Below are 27,489 nucleotides of genomic sequence, written 5' to 3' on the forward strand. Positions count from 1 at the left end.
CCAAGAGTGTGCATGTTTGTTTTTAATAAATCAATTGCATTCATTTACAGTTGAGCTGTTTCATCTACAAATCCACATTACTGATTTCTTCTCAATAATCAGAAGATCTGGAAAGATGGGGCCATAGGGACTCATGATCCTAACAGGCCAGATGGGCTTAAGATCCTGATACTCCGCCTAGTCCTTTGTATTTATTTACCTGCTGGGCAAGGCTCCTGGTTTGCCACTTTAAGTGGGCATAATTGGAACATGGTAAGTTATATCATGAATTTTAACTGTATACACACAGGCATTTGCTTGTATATGCATAAAATCTGTCTGGAAGTATACACAAGCAGAAAATACTGGTTGCCTCTGGGAAGGGTACTGGGTGAGGGGTAGTAAGGGGGAGTCACTTTTACTATGAGCCCTTTTGAGTCTTTTTTAGCTTAAACTCATCTGTTATTTACTAAAAAATGAATCAATAAAACATGCAAACAAGAACACTAAAAATTCCTCACAGATACCTGCTCTGAGGCTGCTTTGTCCATACAACTCTTGTTTCTTTAGACAAGAGAACCCATTGGAATTTCCCCACCCAGGGAAGAGCCCAGCTCCAAGAGATCTCTGGTCTGGGGCCTTTAGGCTTTGAGGGTGATCCCCAAACAGCCCTCCTCACCATCCAAAATCTGGATGACCCCTGAGGGGCACGCTCAGACCATCTGGGCCTCTCTGAAGCCTAGTGAGGTGTCTATGCCCAGCCCAGGGGCCACCTCCTCCAAGAAGCCTTTCCCAGCCTGATTGAAATTCAGCTTCTCCCTCCCTCATCAGGCAGGGGCATCCATGTGCGTATCCGGTTACAATCCAGGGCACACTTCCTGGACCCTTCACACAGGCTGGGCCCCAGTGCACTTACCCCGCCTCTTCCTGACCTCCCACTAGGCTGGGCCCTCCCCGCAGCAGATTAACATTTTAAAGGCACTGGTGCACAGGGTACCTGCAGAGCTCACCCCCTCCTGTAATTCGTGACAAAGACTATTACAAACCTAGGGCACAACCTATAAAGTGAATTTAAGATTTAGGGTTTCTGCACGCACAATTCAGTGATGCTGAACGTTCTCGCTCTCGCGCTCGCGCGCGCTCTCTCTCTCTCTCTCGTGCGGGGGAGGGGTAGGATGTGCTCTGGCAGCGTTGGCGCCTTAAATCTGCCTTTTGGGTAACCTCCTCACGGCTTCCGGAAGACAGTCGGTGCAGCGCAAAGAAGGGCTTTGGGATCTGAGAGCCTCAGTGTTGCCCTTCGTAGCTGCGTGGTCTTCAGGCCAACTCACCCTGTTTCCTCCTGGAGAACTGGGGATCATGACGCCTCCCTGGCAAGGCCTGGAGGAGGTTGAAGGGGGAAGGAGCACCCACAGGGCCCCCAGGGCTTCAGCAGTTCGTTTGCCGTTGCGGAACTGGGCCCCTCTACTGGATGCGTGGGCCGGGATGCGCTCCGCATTCCAGATTTCCTGGGGGCCTTTGTGTGTTGATGGTCTGAGCTCAAGGTCTCAGGGGCCTGGCGGACTCGTTTGTTGGGCCCTGGCCAGGGTCATTGGCCAGAGGCGCTGAACAGGGCCGAATGAATGGCTGCGGGACGGCTGAGAGGCTCCACATCCGCGTGCAGTGTCGCCCGAGAGTTTGAAACCAAGAGTTTGAAACCAGGGATACGAGTGTGGAGGCCAGAAAACCGTGCAGTGCTTCCCGCGTGGTCGAGGGGTGCCACCGCCGCAGGGCGCCTCATCCCTTCTCCCCCGCCCACGGTGACTCGGGCGCGCGCCCCATCCCACTCACCCAGGCCCGCGTGGCCTCGGGTGCGCTCCCCAGCCCCTCCCTCCGCCCCGTAGGGACGGGGGCCGCGGGTGGGAGCCCGGGCCCCTCAGTTCCAGCGCTCAGGGCCCGCCGAGGCCCAGGAAGGGGCCCGAGGCCTCGGCCCTCGCCCCGCCCCCTCCCTCCTCCCTCCCGCGCTTATCACCTGCCGGCCGGGCGCGCGCGGCCGGGGACGGAGGGCACGAGGGGAGCGCGCGCGCGTGCGCGCGCGACCGGGCTCCGGGTCCCGGGAGGTGAAGAGCGGCGAGGATGGTGACGCGGGGCCGGCGGCTGTGGCCGCTTCTGCTCGCGCTCTCGGGGCTGCTGGCGCTGGGCCCCAGCGCGCCGGCGGCCAAGCTCAACATCCCCAAGGTGCTGCTGCCCTTCACGCGGGCCACGCGCGTGAACTTCACGCTGGAGGCCTCGGAGGGCTGCTACCGCTGGTGAGGCGCGGTCAGGCGTGGGGCCGGGTCGGGAGGCAGGCCTCGGGCGCGGGCGGCCAGGCGGGCGCGCTGCAGGTGCGCGGGCGCGGGGAGGAGGCCGCGGCCTCGGGCGGGTCTGGCGGGGCCTGCGGCGCGCGGCCTTCGGGCCCGGCCGGCGCCAGGAGGCCGGGAGCCGCGCGCCCCCAGCAGGCCCGCGCAGCAGGTGCGCCGGCGCGCGCTCCCGGGCGCCGGCTTGGCGGCCGGGCGACCACTGGCCTGGCGGCTGGTCGCGCGTGATCCGGCGGCGTGCGCGTGGGTCGCCCCTACTGCGCATGGCGGCGCCGAGGCCTCCGCGCTCTCTGGCGGGAGGGGGCCCGCCCGGGAGGTGGTGCGGATGGGAGCCCTGCTGTCGGCGGGACTCGCGGAGGGCGTGCGGCGGGCGCGGCGAAGGGCCAGCGAAGCCCTGCCCGCCCCGGGGCTTCCGGAGGGACCTCCTGCCGGAGGGAGAGGGTCGCACTGGCGCAGCTGGTCCCGGGATGCGCGTCCACGTGGTCGCACGCCTTTCTCGTCCAGGCTCCGGGAGAGGTGGTCAGGGCCCTGCAGAGAGACCTAGGCTGGGGACGCCGCTTTCCGGAGTTTGGTGACCGGGACTCATCCCTGGCGCCGGACTGGTGTGGGAATTGGGCTTGTGGAGAAGTGGGGAAGGTGTGTGTGGGAGTCGAATCAGTCGTTCAGCGTCTTTGGGAGGAACGGAAACCTTTGATGAAAGGTCTTTCGGAGAAAACCCTAGGTGTTTAACAGATGATGCACCTGTTTTACAGATGAGAGATGCAAGGGAATGGTTGGTGGTTCACCCCAGGTTGCCCACAGAGCAGGGTTGCCTTGATCCCTAGCTTCCTGGGGGGACGCAGGAGTTCTGCACCTTTTGTGGGGGATGTGATCTGGGAACCCCAGGAACTAATGAAACTAGAGGTCCGCCCCACCTCACGGTAGCTGGGTGATGTGGTCCAGCCCTTCCATCCTTCAGATGGAGGAGCAGCAGCCTGAAGCGGCCTCTGGGTTCCACTCCGAGCAGGTTCATTCCTAGCAGGGTGCAGGCGGTGCTGGGTGTGACCAAGGCCCTACCACACCTCCCCGCCACCTTGCTGGAGATGAAAAGGAGGGGGTGATCCCCACGCGCTACGCCCTTGCTCCTCCCTTTGGTTCCCTGTTTCAAGGCTAGACAGTGTAACAGGGTGTGATCACAGTACAGAGAGTCCAACGTGTGTTAAGTCTGTTGGGATAGTCATCCGTGCACATCCGCGAGCCTGGTGCCGGAGCTCAGACTACCTTCTAGCTTATGTGCATTACTAGTACCTATTTGTGTTCTGAAGGTCACCTGCTGAAATAAGGACACGCCACATCAGACAAATGCATTTTGGGTTTAGTGCCCGCCTCCTCTGGAGGGTCGTATTTCTGGCTTGATATCACATCTTCTCTTTAACTTTTCTTCATCCCTGTCCAGGGCCCTGTCTGGTGTGGGGAGGTCACCTGTTAGTCCACACTTTGCAGGTGACCGTGCTCATTCTCTGGTTGAAGTTGTTCTCTTGATATGGGGGGCAAGAAAGAGGAAGCTGGCTATTAAAAGCAGCTGGCTTCAAATGAATCCGTTTCGGTGTATTTGTATGCTGCTTCCTCTGAGATTCTAGAGCTGTGTTTTTCGTTTCTGAAGTAACAACTTTTTTTTTTTTTCTGACTGCATTTTCTTTTCCTAGAAGAGCTGGTGGATTTTAATTTACTTGTATAGTTTCTGAGGAGGAAGGGAAAAAAACATCCCTAATCACTGATGCATCAGAGGGTTGCTAAGTATCTTATAACTTGTTTTGAATCTGACCCATAGCTTTTATTGCAAATGTGTAACTGCTTACCTTAAGTGTCTTGGAGGTGTTTGGTGGTTGTGATTTTCCCCTTAACTTCACAGGAAAAGCTTCTGTCAGTCAAGCGTTGGAAATGTTTCCCTTATTTTAGTGTGTGCTTCCTAGTTCAGTCAGGTATTGCTTTAGTGTTTGAAGAGTCCCCTCTGGAGTTTTACGAGTGGGCCTAAAGGCAAGCTTTCTATCTGCATTCATCTATACCTGGGAGGAAAACAGCCTCTTCACCTAGGGAGTTCATTGTGCAGTCTGTGAGGTGAAGAACAAAGGAAATGAAAACCTTCCTGGACCTTGGGGGAATTTTTGCTCATCCTTGGACTTTTCGGCCAAGCTCCCACTTTACTGGAACCACTGCGTGCCTGAGCCCCAGGGGCTTTAAGTCTGCTTTTCCTGTTTCTTGATTTTATAGCATCAAATCATCAGGCAATTTTAAGGTCAGGGGAACTGTAGAGAGCATCAGGTTAAAACTGTTCACGTTTCAGTCGGAACCTCAGAGAGGGCAGTGCTCTGGGGGACGCGTATACGTAGTGGTCTTGAGTTTGGGACCGTGCCCCCTGTACCACCTCTTTCAGGGGTTTGCAGCCTCTGGCGAATTGGCCAGACCTGATTGAACCCTTCCAGTCACAACGAGGGATTGCTGGTTATGTGGCAAACTCCTGATTCTTTTTTGCTATTTCATGTTATTGAAAGGGCTCCAAAGCATCTTTCATTAGCTTCTTTTTAAGGCATCCTTTATATAAATGACACGAGAGAGAAAGTTGGGAAAAGGGAGAAAAAGAGAAGTATCCCATAATCCTTTTTTTTTTTTTTGGCCGAGTGGCATGTGGGATCTTAGTTCCCCGACCAGGGATCACACCCACGCCCCCTGCACTGGAAGCGCAGAATCTTGACCACTGCACCACCACGGAAGTCTCCCATAATCCTTTGACTGTAACACAGTCAGTCACCATTTTGTTTTCCTTTTGATCACTTATTCCACTCCCCCACCACCACGAAGCTCAAACCTGGTATTCAGGTCACTTGGGAACTTCCTTCTCTACCAACCACCAGCAAGTGTTAAAGCCCAGCTGTTTTTCTGTGTTGCTTCATGATCTTAAGTTTTCAGTGCCTGAGCACCATGCTGCTGGGTAGAGGTTCCATCCTGCTTCCGTGGGTGGTTTTCTTCCTGCTTCCCTTGTGGGTCCCCCCCCCCCAACCAAGCCTGCTCTGCCCCTTGACGTGGCTTCCGCCCTGCAGGCCCTGCCTCTGTCATGGGGGACAGGGAAGGGTGGACCTGCAGGTGGATGGAGGGAGGGCTGTGTCTTCCTCTGCCCCCACTCACTGCTTCTTTGCACAACCGTCACTTCTCCTTTTTCCACTGTAGCTTTCTGGCCTGACCCTCCCTGTCCCCGGGTTTCCCTGTCCCATTAGACACCCTCAAGATAAAAAATTAATTTCTGGTGCCAACATGTTGTTTCCATTTTTTCTTTTTAAAAAAAATTTGGTAAAATATACATATCATAAAATTAACCATTTTTAAGTGTCCAGTTCAGTGGCATCAAGACATTCACACTGTTATATAACCATTACCACCATCATCTCCAGAACTTTTTCAGCTTCCCAAACTGAAACTCTGTCCCCATTAAATGCTAATAACCCCTCCCCGTCCCCCGGCCCCTACAACCACCTTCTGCTTTTCCTAATACCCTGTAATATCTGCCTGTTTCTTTTTTGGGGGTGACAGTGTCCCCCACCCCCCCCAAATGCAGTAACATTGTTTCGATTCTTGTTTGTTTTTATCGTTACCTCGGATGGATCGCAAATGGTATAGGCTTTCTGTTTGCATTAGTGATATAAAGTTTCCTTTTAAAGTATTGTTTCAGGACTTCCCTGGCCGGTCAGTGGTTAAGACGGGGCACTTCCACTGCACGGGGCGCAGGTTCAATCCCGGGGAACCAAGATGCCACATGCCGTGGGGCACGGCCAATAAATAAATAAAGTACGTTTTCATTAAGGAAGAATCAATTTAAAAGAAAAATGTAAGGGGCTTCCCTGGCGGTCCAGTGGTTGTGGCTTCACCTTCCAGTGCAGGGGGTGCGGGTTCGATCCCTGGTCAGGGAGCTGGGATCCCACATGCCTTGCAGCCAAAAAACCCAAACGGAAAACAGAAAACAGCAGTGTGGTAACAAATTCAGTAAAGACTTTAAAAAGGTCCACATAAAAAAAGTCTTAAAAAAATTAAAAAAACAAATAAAAGAAAAAAGTAAGAAAAAGATACGAAGGTTACTTGGATGTAACCGGATGGGGGGCCGGGAAGGGCGGAAGGTGCAGGTGTCCAGGCAGCTGCCCCGGTGGGTGGCCAGAGACCCAAGTCCAGAGGCAGGGACTTTGAATGTTGCAGGTGGGGATGGCAGAGGGAACCAAATAGCAGAACCAGTTTTTCCGCTAATTCCTTTGCATACTTTGCATGTTATTCCCCACTCACCGGCAGAACCACATTCAAAACCAGGTCACAGACTCAGCTCAGTCCTGGGATGCACGGGAAGTGTGCCAGACCTTCTCATCAGTGGCTGTTTTACCCAGGTTCAGTAGCAGTTAAGGGAAGTTGATGACACATTAAGAAGCAGTATTAAGGCTGCATGTGGCGTAGGGGGTGATTGAGGAGATGGAGCCATTTTTCACTGAGGTCTGGCGGCCTGGGCCCTCCCATGGGCAGCCCCAGGTAGGTGGAGGCCATTAGCTCTGTTTTGAACAATCTGGGTGCATTCACCACAAGGCGGGAGGTGGTGTCTGGACCAGGAGTCTAGAGCCAGGCCCGGCTGAGGTGTTTTCCAGGAATGTAACCCTGGGCAGGTTACTTCACATCCGTGCAGGGGTTTCCTTGTGTATCAAACGGGCGGTTTCAATAGGGCTGTTGGGAGGCAAATAAAACACTTGTGATATGTTTTATTTCGAGCCTGACACATAGTAAGCACATAATAAATGACAATTTTTTTTCTTTTTAAAAAAATATAGTACCAGTAGTTTGAATGAAATAAGGCCACAAGTCTTGAAGAATTCAGTCAGGGGATTTCATTTGTCTCAACTCTCCTGACTTTCCTGCATGTGACAGGAAGCTCAAACCAAAATAGTTTAAATAAAGCAGGGATGTTGTTTTGGCAGATTTTGGTTCAGGCCACACACAGGGCTCAGTGATGTCAGCAGGACCTGGTCTCGGGCCTCAGCCGGGTGCCCCCTGGGGTAGCAAGAGGACGGGTCCAGCCCTGCAGCCCTTGTCAAGCCTTTCACGCCGGGTCTGAACACCTCCATCCAGGGGGATGCACAGCCGATCGGCCAGGCCCCAGCCACCTGCCTCCCAGGGTCCAAGGAGCATGGGTGCCCTGGAGCCTCATGGTCTGAGGGTGGAGGGGAGCAGCACCCCCAGAAAAGCTGGGTGCTGTTACTGAGGAGGGGGAATGGAGTCTGGGCAGCCAAAACCCAACACGGGTCCCCTGCAGGAATGACACTCATGTGTGCACGTTTGCCTTGCTTCCTGTTTGCCTTGCTTCCTGTTTGCCCAGCGTGTGTGTGTGGGGGGGGGGGGCGGGGCAGTATATATACCCTGGGTTTGCTCACCTGGGGCCCTTGTCGGGAGCTGCTGTGATCTGGGAGGGGGTCTCGCTGGGATGTGGGTGAGCAATTCGAGAGGAGAGGAAGCAACATGCCCACCAGAACTGAACCGCAGGCTCCCCACCTCCTGTGCAGGACTTGGGGAAGGGTTCTCAGGCATAGAGAGTCCTTGGTGCCTCTCGGTCCACTTAGAACATTTGGTAAAATTAAGTTTATAATTACAGACCTTCTCATAAAGAAAACTCCAGGGCTTCCCTGGTGGCGCAGTGGTTGAGAGTCCGCCTGCCGATGCAGAGGACACGGGTTCGTGCCCCAGTCCGGGAGGATCCCACATGCCACGGAGCGGCTGGGCCCGTGAGCCATGGCCGCTGAGCCTGTGCGTCCAGAGCCTGTGCTCCGCGACGGGAGAGGCCACAACACTGAGAGGCCCGTGTACCGCAAAAAAAAAAAAAAAGAAAACTCCAAGCCCAGGTGGCCTCACTTGTAATTTCTATGAAACGTTTAAGGAGGAAACAGTACAAATCCTTCATAAACTCTTTCAGGAAAGGCAGGAAGAACAATCATTTCCTAGCTCCTTTTTATGAGGCCAACATTACACTGATTGCAAACCAGCCTCAAACATTATAAGCAAAAGAAATTCACAGACGCAGAGTACAAAATTCCTTAACAAAATAGCAGCACATCAAATCCAGAAACATAAAAAGGGTGTTGTGTTATGACCAACTGGAGTGGATCTCAGGAATGCAGGGTTGGTTTAACACAAACCAATCAATGTAATTGCTTGAGCAACAATAAACAATTCTTGTATCAACAAAATGAAGAAGAAAAGCCATATAATGGTCTCAATAGGTGCAGAACATTCAACAGTCATTCATGATAGAAATTTGCAGCAAGTTCGGATTAGAAGAGAATCCATAACCTGATAAGGGGCATCTACAAAAACTTGCACCGGGGCTTCCCTGGTGGCGCAGTGGTTGAGAGTCCGCCTGCCGATGCAGGGGACGCGGGTTCGTGCCCCGGCCTGGGAGGATCCCACGTGCCATGGAGCAGCTGGGCCCGTGAGCCATGGCCGCTGAGCTTGCGCGTCCGGAGCCTGTGCTCTGCAACGGGAGAGGCCACAACAGTGAGAGGTCCGCGTACCGCAAAAAACAAACAAACAAACAAACTTGCACCAGAGTCTTATGCTGGGTGCAGTGAGGGCAAGAAATGAGCACGCACGGGCGCTGTCCTCAGGCTCAGTCTCCGAGGGGGTCAGACAAGGAGAAGGATCACACCAGCCATGGTCTCGGGGCCTTTGCCCTCGCCCATGCTTTTGCCCGAACGCCCTTCTCCCAGATATCCAGGGATCCTGTGTCTGCCCCTCCTCCTCACATGTCGCCTCTGAGGGAGGCTCCCTTCACCATCCGGTTGGAAACTACAGCCTTTCCCTCCCCTGCCTTCTATTTGTCCATAGCACTGTTGTCTGAGATCCCACCTCCACTCACTCATTTTGTCTATCCTTGTTCTCCTCCCACTAAAACGTAAACTCCGTGAAGGTGGGGATTAATGTGTATTTTGTACCTCGTTGTGTCCCCGGCACCTAGAACGGTACCTGGAATACTGCACATCACCCAATGAATATGGATTCAATGAATGAATGAACGAATGGGTGCATTAGGGACCCCAAGAAGGACCAGCTGTGAGAGCTGAGTGGAGGTTGAGCAGGGTCAGGGATGGGTCCGTGGAAGAGTTACCATTTCCCATGAGCCCTCAAGGCCGGGCCGCACAGGAGCTGGTGGGAGGGACGCGAGAAGTGGAGGGGTCAGCATCAGTGGAGGGATGGGGGGAAGCTGGGGGAGGGAGAACTTCAGAGCAGAGGTTAGACTTGAAGTCAGAAGCTTCAGGCTCTTGCCAGTGGTGAACCCTACTTCGGGCCTGAATCTTTGCCTGTGGCTCTGAGGATGTCTGCGGTTGGGGGTAGGGCCCCACCAGCAGGGATCAGGGTCAGGCTTCATTCAGGGAAGGGGATGGACAGGTCACACATGAACGATCACAATCTAGAAGGGCCCATGTTTTCTTACTTTCTTTAAAAAGCAAGGTCTGTGGTCAGAATCTCGCCAAACACCTCAGGGCCCGAAGCCCTTCATTCAGGCACCTCCTGCTGGTGCCTGAGTGGAGAGCTTACTATGTGCGACGCCCTGCAGTAAGAGCTTTACATCTGTCATCCTATCTAATCCGCCCCAACCCTTTGCAGCAGGTACCACTTTTATTGCCATTGTACAGCTGAGGAAACAGGCACAGAGAATTGAGGTGGAATTGTTTGCTCAATGTCACACAGCTGGTGAGTGGCAGCACCCTGCTGCCCTAGGCGTTCACCTTCTCAACAGAGAGTGAGGCCATGTCACCATCACTGCCTGCACCAGGGACCCGGGGAGGCCCCTGAAGCTCCTCCCGTGGGCCTTAAGGCGAGTCCATGCGTGGGGAGGGTGGGCAGGCGTGCTGACCACCAGCTGAGATGCACAGAACGACCAGGTGGGCAAGCTGGAGCAGCTCTCATCCGTTCTGAGCAGCGGCCGTTCCTTTAAACTGGAGACAGAGGAAGGCTCTTCCGGCAGAAAAGCCACTGAGCCCGGACCTGCTTCCTTGGCAGAACGTGATGCTGTGTCCAAGTGACCTGGCCTTCGGAGCTGGTTTCTGGGTGGGCCTCTCAGCTGTCAGCTCTGTGCAGACCTCGCCTTCTCCGAGCCCTGCTCCCTGGACCCGTCCTGCCGCCTGGGCCATGAGCCCAGAGCCCGCGGGGGTTAGGCTGAGGGAGCTGGCGCGGCCCACGTGCCTTCTCCCCCCTTCCCTCCGTGCCTCATGTGGGTCCTCCCCAACCAGTGTGGGGACAGACTGGTTCTGAGAGCTCCAGCTATCAGTGTGAGAGGCCGCTCTGTCCTTGTTTTATGGAAACACTGGAAAATGGCGGCTGATGGGCAGCCCCGCCCCTCACAGCTGTCCTGGGAACGCCACTGTCAGAGTGCTGCCTTTTTCGTGTACCACGTATACGAAAACTTACTGTTTGCTTCAAAATGACCCCGTTTTTGAACATCAGACATCCTCTTCAGTATTAACATGTAGGAGCTCATAAGTTTGATACATCTGTTTTTCCTGAAACAATTAAAACTGAATGTGTAGTAATTAAATGACATAAAGAGTCAATTTAAAGACAGTTCATCGGTGCCTCACTGCCCTCTGGTGTTGTGTGCTCCGTACCCTGGGGGAAGCACTCGTGTGGTGGGAGGATTGTCTGATCTGGAGTCACACAGACCTGGCTCTGATCACTGGCCCCGCCACGTACAGCTGTGTGGCTTTGCGGAATTACTCAACCTCTCTGAGCCTCGGTTTGGTTTTCCCATATAGGCCTCCTGGAGGGTTAAGTAATCTGATGGACAGAAGTATTTGGCTCTGGGCTTAACACATGGTAGATAGTTTCTTTCGTTATCTTATTTGCTCTCCCTGTATTGGTCAGGGTTCTCCAGAGAAACAATGTGTGTGTGTGTGTGTGTGTGTGTGTGTGTGTGTGTGTGTATACACGCCTCTGAAGGCTTTCAGGCAGGAGGAACTCCCTCTCATTTGCAGATGAGTCAGCCTTTTTGTTCTATTCAGGCCTCAACTGATTGAGTGAGGCCCACCGACACTGGGGAAGGCAATCTCCTTTACCCAGTCTGCTGGTTTAAATGTTAACCTCATCCCAAAACACCCTCAGACACACCCAGAATAATGTCTGACCAAGTAGCTGGGCACCTCATGGCCTGGCCAGGTTGACACGTAAAATTAACCACCACACTCCCCCAGCACACTTCTGTATTTTAATAACAGTCTCTGGGTGTCTCTGCGTTCGCCAGACGGGACCTGCTTCTGCCTCTCATCCCCTCTCATGTCCGGCGCTCTCTGCCTGCCTCGGGGTGCAGGGTGATTAACCATCGCTTCTGTGAAGAATGACCCATCCTCCCTCTGTGGCGAAGGTGTTTACCTGCCCTTCCGCCCACCTTCTCTGTAACCTCGGCCCCGTGCGCTGGGCCTTGTGCCTGTTGCCAAGGTTCCCGTCGGTGAGCTCTGGGTTTGTAGGGCCTGTTGGGGATGGAGGTGACCGTCTGGGAGGCTGCCGTGTGCCAGGTCCTGCCTAGAGGTCAGCAGGTACCTGGCCTCTCCTCCTCCCCAGGGACCGTAGGCGCTTTTCCCACCAATAGTTATTTCCAGTTCCTTGGAATAGTCCTGTCAGGTGACTGTTGAACATGGAGGTGTTTTCCAGTGTCCCGAGCAGTGACTCTCTGCCTGTGTGATATGTTCAGGGCTGGGGTGGGGGTGAGGTGGGAGGGGAGGTCCTCGCCCTCGGGATGTCCTGCTCTTACTAGAGGGGCTCGGCTGCCTGTCTCCTCTGGGTTTGAAGCTGGTGGAGCCTGGCCGCTCTGTCCTGCGAGTCTGGGACAGATCGGGGGGGGCTGCGGCTCTGGCTTCCGGTCCCAGCCCTGCCTCTCCAGTGGCTCCAGAGGGTGACTTCTCTTCTTCTCGCCGCAGGTCATCGACCCGGCCGGAGGTGGCCAGCATCGAGCCGCTGGGCCTGGACGAGCAGCAGTGCTCCCGGAAGGCAGTGGTGCAGGCCCGCCTGTCCCAGCCCGCCCGCCTCACAAGCATCATCTTCGCGGAGGACATCAGTAAGGCCTCCCAGTGCGCCGCGTGGCCCCTGGTGGGGATGGGGGCTGAGGGGCTGGAAACACCCCGCTGAGGCCTCGGGCCACAGGGACGGAAGAGCCCATGGCCACGCTTCCCCTTCTCTTGTTGGGTCTGAGGACGCCCATGGAGCTGGGGCGACACTGAGGAGGCAACATGAACCCTGGTCCCTCCTGCCACAACCTTGTCCTGCTTGCCCTCCCGTGGAGGCTGGCTTTCATTTCTAAGTTATTAGTTGTTACCAAAATAACTCTTAATGGGCGTTGATTCAAAATGAAGAAAGTTGTGCAATGTTTCACTTCCCCATATTTAATTTGCCATATTATGGTCGTAAGATGCTTAGAAAACAATGAATTTTCTGTCATGCTTTTCCCCCACCTAACATGGTATGAAAAGTTTCCCATTTTATTATAGAATTTTTTTTAACATCTTTATTGGAGTATAATTGCTTTACAATGGTGTGTTAGTTTCTGCTTTATAACAAAGTGAATCAGTTATACATATACATATGTTCCCATATCTCTTGCGTCTCCCTCCCTCCCACCCTCCCTATCCCACCCCTCTAGGTGGTCACAAAGCACCGAGCTGATCTCCCTGTGCTATGTGGCTGCTTCCCACTAGCTATCTACCTTACGTTTGGTAGTGTATATATGTCCATGCCACTCTCTCACTTCGTCACAGCTTTCCCTTCCCCCTCCCCATATCCTTAAGTCCGTTCTCTAGTAGGTCTGTGTCTTTATTCCCGTCTTACCCCTAGGTTCTTCATGACATTTTTTTCCCTTAAATTCCATATATATGTGTTAGCATACGGTATTTGTCTTTCTCTTTCTGACTTACTTCGCTCTGTATTTTTAATGGCCGAAGAATATTCTTAACCAGAGGTTGTGCTGTAAGCATTCCCGTATATGAGGCATTCAGATCGTTTTCAGATGTTTGTTTCAGTGTCAAATAGGAAAATAAATAGTTTCATTCGGGGAACAGTTTTGGGTTCCTTCAGGTTATTTCCTGCCAAGGATAGATTCGCAGCTTTACTGGGTCACAGCCTATGAATATTTTTAAGGTTTTTTGATAAATGGGGCTGAATGGCTTTCTCACAAAGTTAAGGGTGTACAAGTAGTTATATGGTGCCTGGAGAATGGTCGGAATGATTTCGTGTCACAAGCTGTTACTTTCTACATTAGAGGATTCTCCAGGTAATGCCATTTATGTGTCTTATTGATGGAGCAAGTAAGAAATCCGTGTAGACGTGCACACTCTTTTTTTATACTATAGTGTAGTTGATAGTCTTATGCAAAAATTGCAGTGTAAACACAGACACACACAAATGCACAAATTCCGGGTGTAATTGCTAATCTCAGGGTAGGGACAGGCGTTCAGAACAGCATCGTCCTTTTGGAGGCTAACTTATCATACCAGAACCCTTGTCGTTTAGCTCAGTGGTTACACTCTGAACAAAACTCGGAAGTCTAGGAAGAGTGTTTTGCACACAGCTTTAAACGCTGGCGCTCGCGGTGGAAAAGTACAAGATGGGCAGTGAAAGTGTCTGGAAGGCCGTTACTTCCTGGACGTCCGTGCTGACTCTCGGGCCTCGTGGAGGTCCTGAGGGTCGACTCGGTTCTTCCAGCCCTGTTTCTTGGGGGGGATTGTTGGTTTCCCTTGTCTTTCCCAAAGAATAAGACCACCCAACCTATGAGGCGCTGGAGGTGGGGTGGCCGCCCTCCGGCTGACCCTGTGTTCCCTCCCCTGCAGCCACCGGCCAGGTCCTGCGCTGCGACGCCATCGTGGACCTCATCCACGGCATTCAGATCGTCTCCACCACCCGCGAGCTCTACCTGGAGGACTCCCCGCTGGAGCTTAAGATCCAGGCCCTGGACTCGGAAGGTGAGGCCACTGGCCTGGCGGGCTCTGTTTCTTCCTCTCCTCGTATGCGGCCCGCTCTCCCCCAAGGCGGGCTGCTCCGGCCAGCGGGGCAATGTGGAAGAGGTCAGGACCACCTCTAAGTGGACGCCAGGCCCGTGGTGGCAGCGAGGGCACGGCCACTTCTCCACAGGGCCTGGAGGCCAGCTCCGTGCCTGTGCACAGCTGGGAGGGGCTCACGGGGTCACTGCTGTGAACAACAGAGGCTCTGGGGTCTGGGGCTGGCTTCCTGATCCAGACTGCAGCCTACGCGCGTGCGCGCGCGCGCGCGCACGTGTGTGTGTGTGTGTGTGTGTGTAAGAGAGCACGTCTATGCTGCCGGCCCCACGTACCATCCTTCACTTCATAGCAGAACATTGGCTTGTTCTGGGCTGGGATTCTTTGTGGAAGGTCTGTTCTGCTGGTTGGCAGACTGTCTTGGCTGTAACCTGACCTCTTGGTCAAGGAGCAAAGGGAAAATTTGTAGGTTAAGGTTCTTGTTGAAGAAAGTAGGTCAGGCAAAAGGCATCTTCCAGATGAAGGATCTTCTAAAACTTCACGTCCAAGCCAGGACTCACCTTGTCTTTGAAATCTCCCCTGACCAGTCTAGCCCCCCCTGCCCCGGCTTTTTCAAAACATTGTTATAGATCAGGGTTTCTCAGTCTAGGCAGGATTGGCATTTGGGGTAGATAATTCTTTGTGGTGGGGACTACCCAGTACATTTTAGGGTGTTTGGCAGCATCCCTGGCCTCTATGCACCGGATGCCAGTAGCACCCACTGAGTTGTGACAACCAGAAATCTCTCCAGCCATCGCCAAATGTCCCTTGGGGGCAGAATCAGTGTTTCGAAGCATCAGTCCGAGCCTTCCTTCCGCTCTGTATTCATTCATCGGATAAGCTGCCCAGCTTCTCTGAACTCCCCTCTGATCTGTGAAGCTGACATAATGATGCTTACCTGGTCACGAGGACCTGGTGAGTGAGTGTGAAGGGTCAGCCCCGCCTGGTGTGTGGTGGGTGCTCAGTGCGCTGGGTGGCCATGGAGTGTGTTCTGCCTTCTGGGTCTGCCAGGTCCTGGGGTCCTGCTGTGGTGGGGCGGGCGCACTGGGCCTCTGCCCCTAGCGTCTCAGGCCAGGGGGTCCGCGGGTAGATCAGGCCCCACATGCATCCCGGCAGGTGCGGTTTGTAATCACGTTGGGTGCAAAGTGTGAAGGGACCACTGGGTGGGAGAGCAACTCCAGGGGGCTTGGAGGTGGGGCGTGGAGGTCAGGGGTCAGAACAATTTCTTAGAAGGCAGGATGTTTGACTGAGCCTCGAGGGATGTGGGGTCTGACAGGCAGGGACCCCGTTTCATCCTTGAGACTGAAATTGGAGAGGCCAAGGGACACAGGATATAAAGGGGCCTTGTGTCAGGTGTGGGATTTGCGCCTGGTCTTGAGGCAGAGGGCGCCGAGGAGGAGTTTGTGCAGCGAGCTGATGGGAGCTCACCTGCCCGACACGGTGGCGGGGGTCATATGCCGCTCACTGGAGCCAGGCGTCTCTGGGCGCCTCACCTGTCCTGACTCGTTTCACTTCCAGGAGCGGAGACTGAGAGAGAACACACAGTGCACACACAGACACACACAGACCAGTCACACACACTTCCTAGTCCTTCGTTCGCAGCAGAGCCAGAATCTGAGCTCCGGCCTGGTTGGGTCCTGGGTTCACTCTCAGCCAGGAGTCAGCACGTGTTTTCCGTGATGGGCTGGGTAGGAATTGTTTTAGGCTTTGCCGGCCCGATCGTCTCTGCAGCAACCGCTCAGTTGTGTCAGCGTGGCTCTAAAACACTCACAGACAGTGTGGAATGAAGGGGCGTAGCTGTTCTAATAAAACTTTATTCACAAGAACTGGTGGGCGCTGGATCTGGCCCAAGGGCTGTGGAGTGCCAACCCCTGCTCTTAACCTCTCTGGTCTATTTCCTGTCTTGTCACTTAAAAAATAAAGTTTCGTTTATTTAAAAATTTTTTATTTTATATTGGAGTATAGTTGACTTACAACGCTGTGTTAGTTTCAGGTGTACAGCAAAGTGGTTCAGTTATACATGTATCTATTCTTTCTCAAATTCTTGCCCCATATGGGTTATTAGAGAGTATTGGGCAGAATTCCCTGTGCTCTACAGCAGGTCCTTGTTGATTATCTATGTTATGTATAGTAGTGTGTACACTATATATGTAGTGTGTGCATGTGGTGTGTGCATGTCATTCCCAAACTCCCAATCTATCCCTCCCCACCACCCGAGGTTTGTTTATTTTTATTGGGATTTATATACCATGAAATTTACCCATCTCAAGTGTACAGTTCAGTGGTTTGTTTTAAAAGTATATTCACAAAGTTGTACAGCCGTCACCACTGTCTAATTTTAGAACCTTTTCATCACTGCAAACTGCAACCCCACACCCATTAGCAGTCGGTTCTTGTGCTTTTCTCTTTCCGGCCCCTGGCAGCCACTCATCTACTGTCTGTGTGTATAGATTTGCCTCTTCTGGGGCTTTCATATGAATGAATCATACAGTGTGTGGTCTTTGGTGTCTGCCATCTTTCACTGAGCCTGTTGTCAAGGTTCACCCACGTTGTGTCCTGTGGCGGTGCTTTGTTCCTTTTCATGGCTGAGTGATGTCCCATTGTATGGATGGACCACATTTGTTTATCCCTCCGTCAGTTGGTGGACAGTTGGGTTGCTGCCCCCTTTGGGCTGTTGTGAGTAGTGCTGCTGTGAACATGGGTTCGAGTCTTTGTGTGGGCATAGGCTTTCACTTCCCCTGGGTCTACACCCAGGAGTGGAATTGCTGAGTCAAAGGGCAACTCTATATGTGCCTTTCTGAGGAACAGCCGGAGCGTGTTTCCACAGTGGCTGTGCTGTTTCACATCCCCACCAGTGATGCATGAGTGTTCCGGTTTCTCCAAATCCTCACCATCACTTGTTATTCTCCATCTTTTTTTTTTTTTTTTTTTTTTAATAGTTTATTCATTTTTAAGTCACTTTGGTTTTTCCCCTTGGGCAGCTGGTGGATGTATCAGGAATGGAAGGTGGCTGCCTGGCCTTCCTGTGTGGGACAGGTGCCCCGTGGTCCTAGGGGATCACGTTTCACAGTCCTCCCACTCCTAAGGTTTTGGTGGTGCATGTGGCCAGTTCCGGGGGGAACCCTGGCTCACCCAGGCCTGCATACACTGGCCTTTCAGGAAGAGCCCAGGTCAAGGCCCACCTTTGTGGCACCAGGTGGTTCACTCCCTGCCTCCCTGTTCGCTGTGAGGGTGTCCCCACCCAGAAGCGCTTGGACTAGTTCCTTAGAAATCCCCTCTTCCTGTGTCCTGAGCCTGTATCCTCCCTACTGGTCAGTCTCCGTTGTAAAGATGAACTTGACCTTCATAACCTTGAAGGGCCCCCCAGTCTCAGAAGGGATGCACCTTATCTAGGTTGGTGCCTGTTTGGTTTTTAACCTGCTTGTGGCTCAGCAAACATTGTTAGGTGCCCAGCCCTAAGTGTAGTCTTTTACCCCACGAGGGTGGATGGTAATTATACATTAGCCCATTGTACAGACAAGGAAGCTGAGGCCTAGAGAGCTTCAGCGACTCACCCAGGGTCATGCAGCTCGTGGGCGGCAGAGCAGGGGCTGGAACTCTTGTCCACTAGGCCACACTGCCTGTCTCCAACTGCTGCATTTTTCCTGGGCACCGTGGTCTGCACCAGGGGCTGGGGTCTACTTTATTGGCCTGAGGCCATCTGCAGGGTTCCTGCCTCGAGTTAATGTTTTCAGAGTTCTCTCCCAGCCCGCATGTACCTGGTGCCCGGGCAGTGCTGGGGGCTCCGGTCCCCCAAATGCCACGCCTCACCTCCCACTCAGAGCACCGTCCACTCCCACTTCCGGATCTCTGCTTTCTGAAGCCCAGGCCCTCTGGGCATCCCCTCTAATATTTTCTCCTCTAGGGCTCTCCCAAGGTGGAGTTTGTCCCTCCTTGAAATCCCTCAGTGATTCGCAAGCCCAGCCTTGGGGCACGGGGCACTTTTTACTCGTTGTCAGGCTCCGCACTTGGGTAGAATTGGGATCACTTCATTCTTTGTTTGACACTGGACTTTGGGCCCAGCGGGCATCCAGCAAATGTTTGTTAAGTTGAATTGCTTAGTGTTTTCCGGCTGCCCTCCTGGGACCAGGACAGGGGGTGCAGCCTCCGGAGACTGGGCCCTGGGATTTCCTTGTTAATGTGAGCACTTGGCACATAGTAGGTCTAATAGCTGCTTTTTTTAAAAAAATTATTTTATATTGGAGTATAGTTGATTAACAATGTTGTGTTAGTTTCAGGAGTACATAATAGCTGCTTTTCAAAGAGACACGGCAAAACTCTAGGCAGAAGCTTCTTGAACCGCCCCTACCTCCAAGCCTGCAAATTCCTGCTGAATGTGTGGGTCTTGGAGCCTGTTTTGCTGGAAGGTGCCCTTGCCCACTGTCCACTCTGGGAAGTTGTAGTCAGGTCACGTGCCATCTCCTGTGGTTTTACTTTGTCATCCAGACGTCAGGGCTAGCTTCACACAGGCTCTCGTGCTACAAAGGTCCCCAGGCTTGGTTTAATGCTCCACCGTTGCCGTCTTGAAATTTTAATAGATTTATTTTTGTACTCGTGTTTTGTGAGTGGGGTCTGATGGGACTTGGAGCCTCCGTGATTTTGAGATCCTGCTTCCCTGCCACCTTCCTGCCTCCTGGGCTGGGTTCCTGGCCACCTGTGCCCTGTCCCCCAGTGTCCTGGGTCCTGCCTGTCCGCTCCCTCCCCAGCCTTGTCCTGTGACTACGGCCACCTTCCATCCCCAGCGGGGGCCTGGGATAGGCGCGTGTCCCCAGGGTATGCAGGGTGGAGCGTGGCAGAGGCCATCCCTGTCCCGGGGCACGTCCGTTCTAGAGGCTGCATTTTGGCCAGAGTGAGCCTCTCACCCACCCTCATCTGGTTTCCTAACATATCCATACACAGGCTACCGAGGGTTAGTGTGGGGATCAGCAGAGCGGGAAGGAGAGATGCCTGACTCAGTTTCCACAGAGCCTGCTCAGCTAGGACACAGTGTGTTGGTCCAGTGGCTGGCAGGAGGGGACCCCTGTAACTGGCACATCCATGTGTACCCCAAATTGCAGGGCAGGGCCTCTGGGTACCTCTAAGGGTCTGACTCACCCTAGAGTGTCCCTACCCGCCCAAGGGAGCACCCCCTCAGCCAGCCCCATGCCTGGGGCTTTCTCTGTCTCCTTCCAACTCTCCCAAGTCTGACTTGCGTCCCTCTGGCGCTTTCCCTGCCTTTGGAATGAGGAGCCCCAGGTTTTCATTCGCATACAGCCCTGCAAATTAGGCAGCTGGTCCTGCATGCGCCCCTGCCCATGTGGGTGAAACTTCTGGAAGCCCCAGGATGCCTTCTGCTCCAGGAATGATCCCACATTCATCCCTCCCCTCACATCCGAACATGACAGAGATGCGGGGATTCTGACTGAAAAACCGAGCTCCAAGCGTAACCACTGAAATGGATGAACACGGGGTTTCCTGTCTCCATTTTCCAGGTTACGAGACCCAAGGAGGCCTCCCCCAGCCTCGGTCTTCTCGTCCTCAGAAGGCCGTGCTGGACCGCACTCGCCCCTGAGCTGGCTGGCACTCTCTCCTGTCGATCTCAACAGCCCGGAGACCTCAGCGGTGGGGTGGGGCCTGACTCTGAATGCTCTGCGCTTCGCAGTGAAGAAAGAGCTTTCCTGGGCCCCAGATGCTCTGTTTTGGGGGCTGGCCAGGCAGGAATGTAGATGATGGAGGTGGAGTGGGTGTGGGCGATAGGGTGTGGTGTGGGGAGTGGGACAGACCAGCTGGAGAGGCTGAGCCAGCCTCTCATCACCAGAGGGAGCAGGGCCCAGGCAGCGGGGTCTTCAGACTTTTGAACTTGCAAGCTGGATATACAGTATACTGCATTTCTTAATTTGAAATGATGGGAGCCAATTAAGGAATGTAAAATCAACATCGCCTGGGGAAAAAGCAAACCATAGTTCCCAGCAGATCAGGCCTTTGAGCGCCCAGTTTTCATCCCCCGCTCTGTTCCCGGGTGTCTGCGTAGAACCACGTGTTGCAGTTACCCTGACAAGGTGTTTACGGAGGGATTCAGACCCTCCCTGAGTCCTCCTCCGGCAGCGGTCGCCCAGTCACGTGCCGGGCTCCGCGTGTTCTGGCCTCTGGTCCAAGGCACGCGGACGGCAGCCAGGGCTTCAGAGCCGAGGCCGGCTGTGCGAGCGTCCACCTCCTCCACCCGGGACTTGGGGTCTCAGCATCTCGGCCGAGGGGCAAGGATGGGCACATGAAAGCTCACGGCCTGGGTTCCTTTCCCAGCACAGGGAGGTGGTGAGGGGGGAGTGAGTGACAGTCTCAGGAACCACCGTCTAAACCGTAAAGCACTTTCCCACGTGAGGGGTGACGGGTGCGCACAGGCAGGAGGTACAGCGGGAAGGACACGGCTCCCCCGAGAGGCCAGGGCTCACTCCTCACGGTCACGTGACCCTGGTTCTTTCAGCCTCGTTTCCCCTCCCTCCCTCCCTCCCTGCTGAATGGAGGCTGGAGGCTGCAGGCAGTGCTGCCTGCTCTGCAGGGGCTGGTGCATGTCCCCTGCCCCTGGCCCCGGGGGGTAACTCGGGTGCGCCCCTCTGCTCCTACAGGAAACACGTTCAGCACCCTGGCCGGGTTGGTCTTTGACTGGATGATCGTGAAGGACACAGAGGCCGACGGGTACTCGGACACCCACAACGCGCTCCGGTAAGAGGCGCCTGCCTTGGAAGGGAGGCGGGAAGGGGGTTGTCGCCGGCTCCACGTGGGCTGGGGGTTTCCATCATCATCATCCCCCTCGGCTCACACGGTTGTGCAGGAACCTTGCTGCTTGTGCAGCCCACGGGGGTGTGTTCTGTGGGACATCGTCGAGGAGGCTGGGCTGTCCAGCTGCCGAAGAGAAAGCTTGTGCCAGACAATGGGAGCTGTCCCGGGGTGCAGGCGAGGGGCGGGGTGCGGCCCCGCTGGGGGTGAGCTAACGGGGAGACAGTTCCGGCTGGGGTGACCTTCCTGCAGTGACCTCTTCCAGGCGCAGGAGGCTGCCTTCCCCAGCACGGGGGTGGGAAGTGGGCCTGCAGGCGGACTCCTTGTGAGACAGGCTCATTACCCATCTTGACTCAGCCAGCGCCCCCAACGGCCGTGTGGCTTCCGTCCCACTGTCCACGTGCCTTAGGTTGGTAAGGGGCGGAGCTACAATTTGAACTCAGACGTGTATAGCTTCTCACAGTGCAGTGTGGTAGCCATGAACCCTATCCTGGCTGTTTAAATTTAAACTAGGTACAGTGGAAAATTCAGATCCTTGATTGCACTGGCCACACGTCAAGGGCTCGTTAGCTGTGTGGCTGGTGTTACCACACACTGGACAGGGCAGACGTGGAGCATTTCCATCCCAGAGGGTCTGCTGGTCGGTGCTGGTGCAGACCCAAGGTCTGGGCTAATGTCCTCTGCTATGCTGCGTTGCCTCGTGCTGTATTAGAAAAATGTTAGAGTGTAGTCCCTTTTGGGGGAGGAAGACTTATTTTTTTTAAAGACTTTGCAGCAATTTTTAGCCTACAGAAAAGTTGCAAGTGTAGTACAGAAAGTGGATTCCCCGAACCATCTGAGAGCAAGCTGCCGCCCTGGTGCCCGTAACCCCCAATTATTTTAATGTGCATTTACTGCCTCTGAGGACGTTTTCCTGCACGTTGAGAAGACGGTCATCACAATTAGGGAATTAACAGTGATGCCCACAGTCACAAGACCTTGTTCAAGTTTTGCCAGTTTATCCCAATTGTATCCTTTGTAGCAGAACATGACCCCCGGGGTCACCTGCCGCATGTCGGCCTGTCTCTCCTAGTCTCCGTCAGCGTGGAAGAGTTTCTCGTGAGCTCTGGAATTTCTGGGGTCTCAGTAAGCCAGGAATGTGGGCTTTAGGTCCAAAAGACCTGCATTCCGGTCCCGGCCTTGTGATGTCCTGCCTGTGGCCGTCATCAAGGACTGTGACCACCTGAGCACCAGCTTCCTCCTGCAGCAGATGGAGGTGTCACTGTGCCCACCCCTGAGGGTGGCAGGGTGGCGAGCACGCTGACGGGGGTGAGAGCCCCTCTCTGGGCCCGGCACGTACTAGATGTTCAGGGGATGCTGGTTACCTGCCCCGCTCGCACCACCAAGCTTGTTTCCTGCCCTGACGGCCCCCGGAGCTTCCAAGCACCCGGCATGTAAGTCGAATGCCGACCGAAGTCCAAGGTGCTAAGGGGTGCTGGAAGCAGAGTGTCCTGGATTTTCATTAAATTCAGTGTGTGACACGTCGTAAAACTGGGCAAGGAAATAAATCACTGCGTAGTATAGCGCCCGGCAGATCTTGGGGAGAATGAAAGCGTGTCCGACTGACTGCTCTCATTCGGGTGGAACTGGAGGGCTTATCTGTAAATCACGGGCTGCCAGGGAGAGACTCAGGCTGGCCCCGCTTACCAGCCTGTGCTCTGGGGGTTCCACCCCATCCTGAATTCTCCCTCCCTTCTCCCCACAGCCTAACTCCAGGGAAGGTAGGATTTGATGTGAGTCCCTGTTTCTAACACTGGAGGGCGTGGTCGTTGAACCATTTCCCAGATGCAGGAGCTGGCCAAGAAAGGGGGCTGGGACTCCTGGGGAGCCCTGAAGGGCCCTGGCTGGACCTGTGGTCCTGGGCCTGTTCTCAGCTTCCGTGAGCCTCACCTTTCACGTCTGTGAGACCAAAACATTTCGACTAAGTGGGCGGTCTTCAAATTTCAGTGCCTGCCTTTTATCATAATCACATTGGGAGTTTTATAAAATGCAGATCCCCAGGCTTCGTGCAGACCAAGGGCCGGGCCGGGGCCGAGAATCTGCATGTTTCACAGGGACGCTGACAATTCTGAGGTAGGACATTCCAGGGACAGGTTTCCAGGCAGCACCGTCTAGGTCAGCACCACTTACATGGGGTCTGGCACCACGCACAGGAGCTTCGGACAGTGAGTGCGTGAGGTTCCTGGGTTCCAGGCGTCAGGTCTGACCGCACGTTCCTTTTCCAGCATCCTGACCTTTTTGGAGTCCACGTACATCCCTCCCTCCTACATCTCAGAGATGGAGAAGGCGGCCAAGCAGGGGGACACCATCCTGGTGTCCGGGATGAAGACGGGGAGCTCCAAGCTGAAAGCGCGCATCCAGGAGGCCGTGTACAAGGTGGGCGCAGGCGGGCACCTGCGCTCCGGGGCGGGATCTGGACGACTGGTTCCCTCACATATTTAGTAGCAGAGAGGAGATGCCCTACCGGGAACGGTGTCTGGTGTGAGCCACGGCTTAGGAACAGGTGGCCGGGGCACCAGAGCCACCACCTCTGCAGTCACAAGGCATCTTCTCTCCTCAGTTTCCAGGGAGGTCCGGGAGCAGTGGGGTTGGCATCAACTAGCTTATCTTCAGTGAGCTCCCCTGTCCCGCTGTAGAGACACATCCGAGCCTTTGGAACACCCAGCCATTTCACCCTGTGCCCCACCTTCAGCCCTGACACTGGTTGCCTGGTCCCACGTGAGGAGGGCTCGGACTCCGGACCCCCCCTCCCCCCGTCGTCTGGCCTCACCAGCACCTGCTTCTCCATCAAAGCCCCATTTTGGGAGTAGAGGTGGGGCAGGGGCAGAAAGGACAGCGAGAAGTGGGTTTAGCCAAGGCCTGCTTCCTTCCTGGTTCTTGTGGGCTCAGGCCTGCCCTGCCTGGGCCTCCTTTTGAGCTGCAGACCTGGGGTCTTCCTCTTGTTTGCCTGGTTCCTGCAGCCCAAGCAGGAAGTTTGCGGTACACCTGCTGATTAATTTCTAAAGTGACGGATGAGAATGCACTGTCTTCAGCGGTTTGGCTGTAGTTTGGGAATCCTGGAGGGCTTTGGAAACGTGAGGCAGCCACGTTCGGCACAGTCCTGCAGCGTGCCTGGGATTGCAGTTAGCGCTTGGGGAGTTTGTCTTCTTGTGTCCTGGGCCCCATGGGGGCACAGGGCTGGGCTGGGACCGGGCTCCCGCTGAGCTGCAAAGGCGGCCTTGTCCTGCCTGTGGAAAGCACCCACCTCGCAGCCCGGCCCAAGGTGGGTGCTCTGTGTGGTGGTTTTTCCTTTTTAATGTATCAAAGGTATCATTTAACTTATTGGTTTTTTCTGTTGAGGTATAGCTGACATACAACATTATAGTAGTTTCAGGTGTACAACATAATGATTCGATATTTGTATGTACTGCAAAATGATCATAAGTCTAGTTAACATTTGTCACTATATGTAGTTACGGAGTATATTTTTCTTGTGATAGCAACTTTTAAGATCTATGCTGTGAGCAACTTTCAGATGTGCAGTACAGTATTGTTAATTATAGTCGGCATGCTATACAGGACATCCCAGGGCTTATTTATTTTATAACTGGAAGTTGGTACTTTTTGACCCTCTTCACCCATTTTGCCCACCCCTTTTTTGCCAACCACTGATCTGTTCTCTGTGTCTGTGAGCTTGGGTGTTTTGTTGTGTTTTAGATTCCACATGTGAGACCATATGTTATTTGTCTTTCTCTGTCCCGAAGGGGAGGATCTCAGTCAGCACCTAGATCCAGACCCAGACTGGTTAGAAGCCAGGCCCTCAGACAACAGCTTTTTTTTTTCTAATTAATTATTTTTTTTAGATTTTAACTTATTATTTATTTATTTATTTTGGGGCCGCTGTCGGGTCTTAGTTGCAGCGCACAGGCTTCTCTCTCGTTGTGGCGTGCGGGTTTTCTCTTCTCTAGTTGTGGCGCGTGGGTTCCAGAGCACGTGGGCTCTGTACTTTGGGCACACAGGCTCTCTAGTTGAGGCTCACGGGCTTCGTTGCCCTGCGGCACGTGGGATGTTAGTTCCCTGACCAGGGATCGAACCCGCGTCCCCTGCGTTGGAAGGCGGATTCTTTACCACTGGACCACCAGGGAAGTCCCCAGACAACAGCTTTTAAAGGACGCTCATATGTACAGTCCTCTGGGGTTGTGAGCAGAGCCTCCCTGGCCCCCAGAGCCAGGGGATCTGGAGGTGTCTCCTGGGCGGCAGTCACAAGAATCGGGGCTCCAGACAAGGGTGCAGGCTCCCGTCTGGGAGATGCCACGAGCTGTAGTGAGGCAATGGGGGTACAAAGATAATGTCCCCAGCCTACGTTCCCCGAGAGCCCCTCTGTAGACCCTACATGTGACAAGCCTACCCTCCAGGCCAAAGCCTCTTTCCAGCAGGTAGGCCTCTTCCACCTAATGGCTGGGGGGTGTCAGTCAGCTGTGTGTGCAGTGTCGGGGTTCGTAGCCCAAGCACTGTCTCTGATTGATGGTCCTGTGGGGCCCAGGGGCCCCCAGGGCCAGGTGATCCAGGGGCATCCCCTGGGCGGCAGCCGCAAAACCCAGGGCACCAGGTGTAAGAGCTGGGGTCCTAGACATTATAAGAGCCCCCCTCCTAGAGATGCTGGTGCTCTGGAGTGGGGCGGAGGGAGGGCATGAAAGTATGTCCCTCCAACCCCCAAGGCCTCAGGAAGGGTTTACTGTCAGCCCTTAGATGTGTGTTTAATTAGAAGCCGCCCCTCAGGTGCAGCTGTGATGATTAGCTAATGGGCCTCTTTCCAGAAAGATCGGGTTTCTCTGCTGTGCCCTGGGGCTGGTAGCTGATTAAGAACTCTTTCTCCGTTGGTTCCGGTCCTGCGGGACCCAAGAGCCCAAGGCTGGGCACCAGAGACGGGCATGGAGACACGTTCTCTGGCAGCAGCTTCCAGAGTCAGGGCACCAGAGGCGGGTATATACTCCTTCTGTAAGAAACAGGCGCGCTCAAGTGAGGAGAGGGGCTGTGACGGTGCCCTCCCCGCCCCCGCTTCCTGAGAGCCCTCTGTGGGCCCCTCTGCCCAGGCAGATAAGCCTCTTTCTCAGAAAGCCCGGCGTGCGTCGGTCTGCTATCTGTGCAGTGCCCTAGGGGTGGTGTCCGGCCAAGAATAGTCTCTCCAATCGTCAGGGTCCTGTGGGATGCATGAGTACGGCCCCCAGCACGGGCCTTTGGGGCTTTTGTGGGTGGAGCCCCTGGGCCCCTAGTGGCCTCTGTATCCGTAGCCATCCCTCCTGACTCGGTATACTTTGGCAGTGACCTCTAAATGGCTGCCTGCTGTACCACAGGGCTCCCCTGGGCTTCTGGGGTGTCCAGAGGTGCTGCCTTGTGTTCTCACCCTACCCTCCCTGTGCCCACATGAGCAGACTGGAAAGTTCTAAACACCCTTTCTCTTGCTCACACTGAACCCTACTCCGGGCTCACCTCACCTTTCCTCTCTTCCTCGTGCTAAGAACGTCCGCCCCGCGGAGGTCAGGCTCCTGATTTTGGAGAACATCCTTCTGAACCCAGCTTACGACGTCTACCTCATGGTGGGGACATCCATCCGCTACAAGGTGCAGAAGATCAGGCAAGGGAAGATTACAGGTGGGTCACCAGCTCAGCTCGGTACTCATGGCGACGCCTCCCCTTCTTTATCGTGGTGAAATAGGCCTAACCTAAAATTTACCATTTTAACTACTTTTAAGTGTTAATTTTAGTGACGTTGATTACATTCACATTTTGTGCAACCATTACCACCATCCATTGCCAGAATTTTCTCATGTTCCCAGACTGAAACCCTGTGCCCATCAAACACTGACTCCCCATCCCCCTTCCCCAGACCCTGACAACCACCCTTGTACTTTCTGTTCTATGAATCTGACTGTCCTCGGGACCTCGTATAAGTGGAATCATGTAGTATTGGTCCTTCTGTGTCTGGCTTATTTCACTGAGCTGAATGTCCTCAAGATTCCTCCATGTTGTAGCAGGTGTCAGAATCTCCTTCCTTTTCATGGCCAAATAAGATTCCATTGTCTGTATAGACCAGGTTTTAGACACTCAGCCATTGATGGATGCTCGATTTGCTTCCGCCTCTTGGCTGTTGTAAATAGTGCTACTATGAACATAGGTGTACAAATATCTCTTCGAGACCCTGCTTTCCATCTTTTTGGGTTTATATCCCTTTGTTTTAAGAATGTCCGAAGCCATGAGCTTCACGTTGGACTGGGTTTTGCCAGTGGGTCTGC

General features: G+C 54.2%; 1 protein-coding gene across 2 annotated transcripts in view; it reads left to right on the top strand.

The window, feature by feature from the left end:
* The first annotated feature begins 1,972 nt into the window (after positions 1-1,972).
* The window catches only part of NUP210 (nucleoporin 210), a 100,008-nt gene continuing 74,491 nt past the window's right edge, over positions 1,973-27,489 (top strand). The window contains exons 1-6 of one of the 2 annotated variants that reach the window (XM_067755607.1): positions 1,973-2,264; positions 12,281-12,417; positions 14,183-14,314; positions 21,028-21,124; positions 23,443-23,593; positions 26,716-26,848. In XM_067755607.1, coding sequence (XP_067611708.1) covers positions 2,092-2,264; positions 12,281-12,417; positions 14,183-14,314; positions 21,028-21,124; positions 23,443-23,593; positions 26,716-26,848 — 823 coding nt within the window. In that variant the 5' untranslated portion in view covers positions 1,973-2,091. The remainder of the gene's footprint in view (positions 2,265-12,280; positions 12,418-14,182; positions 14,315-21,027; positions 21,125-23,442; positions 23,594-26,715; positions 26,849-27,489) is intronic. The other variant, XM_067755606.1, reaches the window with a different exon arrangement.

The sequence above is a fragment of the Pseudorca crassidens genome, chromosome 10, assembly GCF_039906515.1.
Source record: "Pseudorca crassidens isolate mPseCra1 chromosome 10, mPseCra1.hap1, whole genome shotgun sequence".
NCBI classification, from domain to species: Eukaryota; Metazoa; Chordata; class Mammalia; order Artiodactyla; family Delphinidae; genus Pseudorca; species Pseudorca crassidens.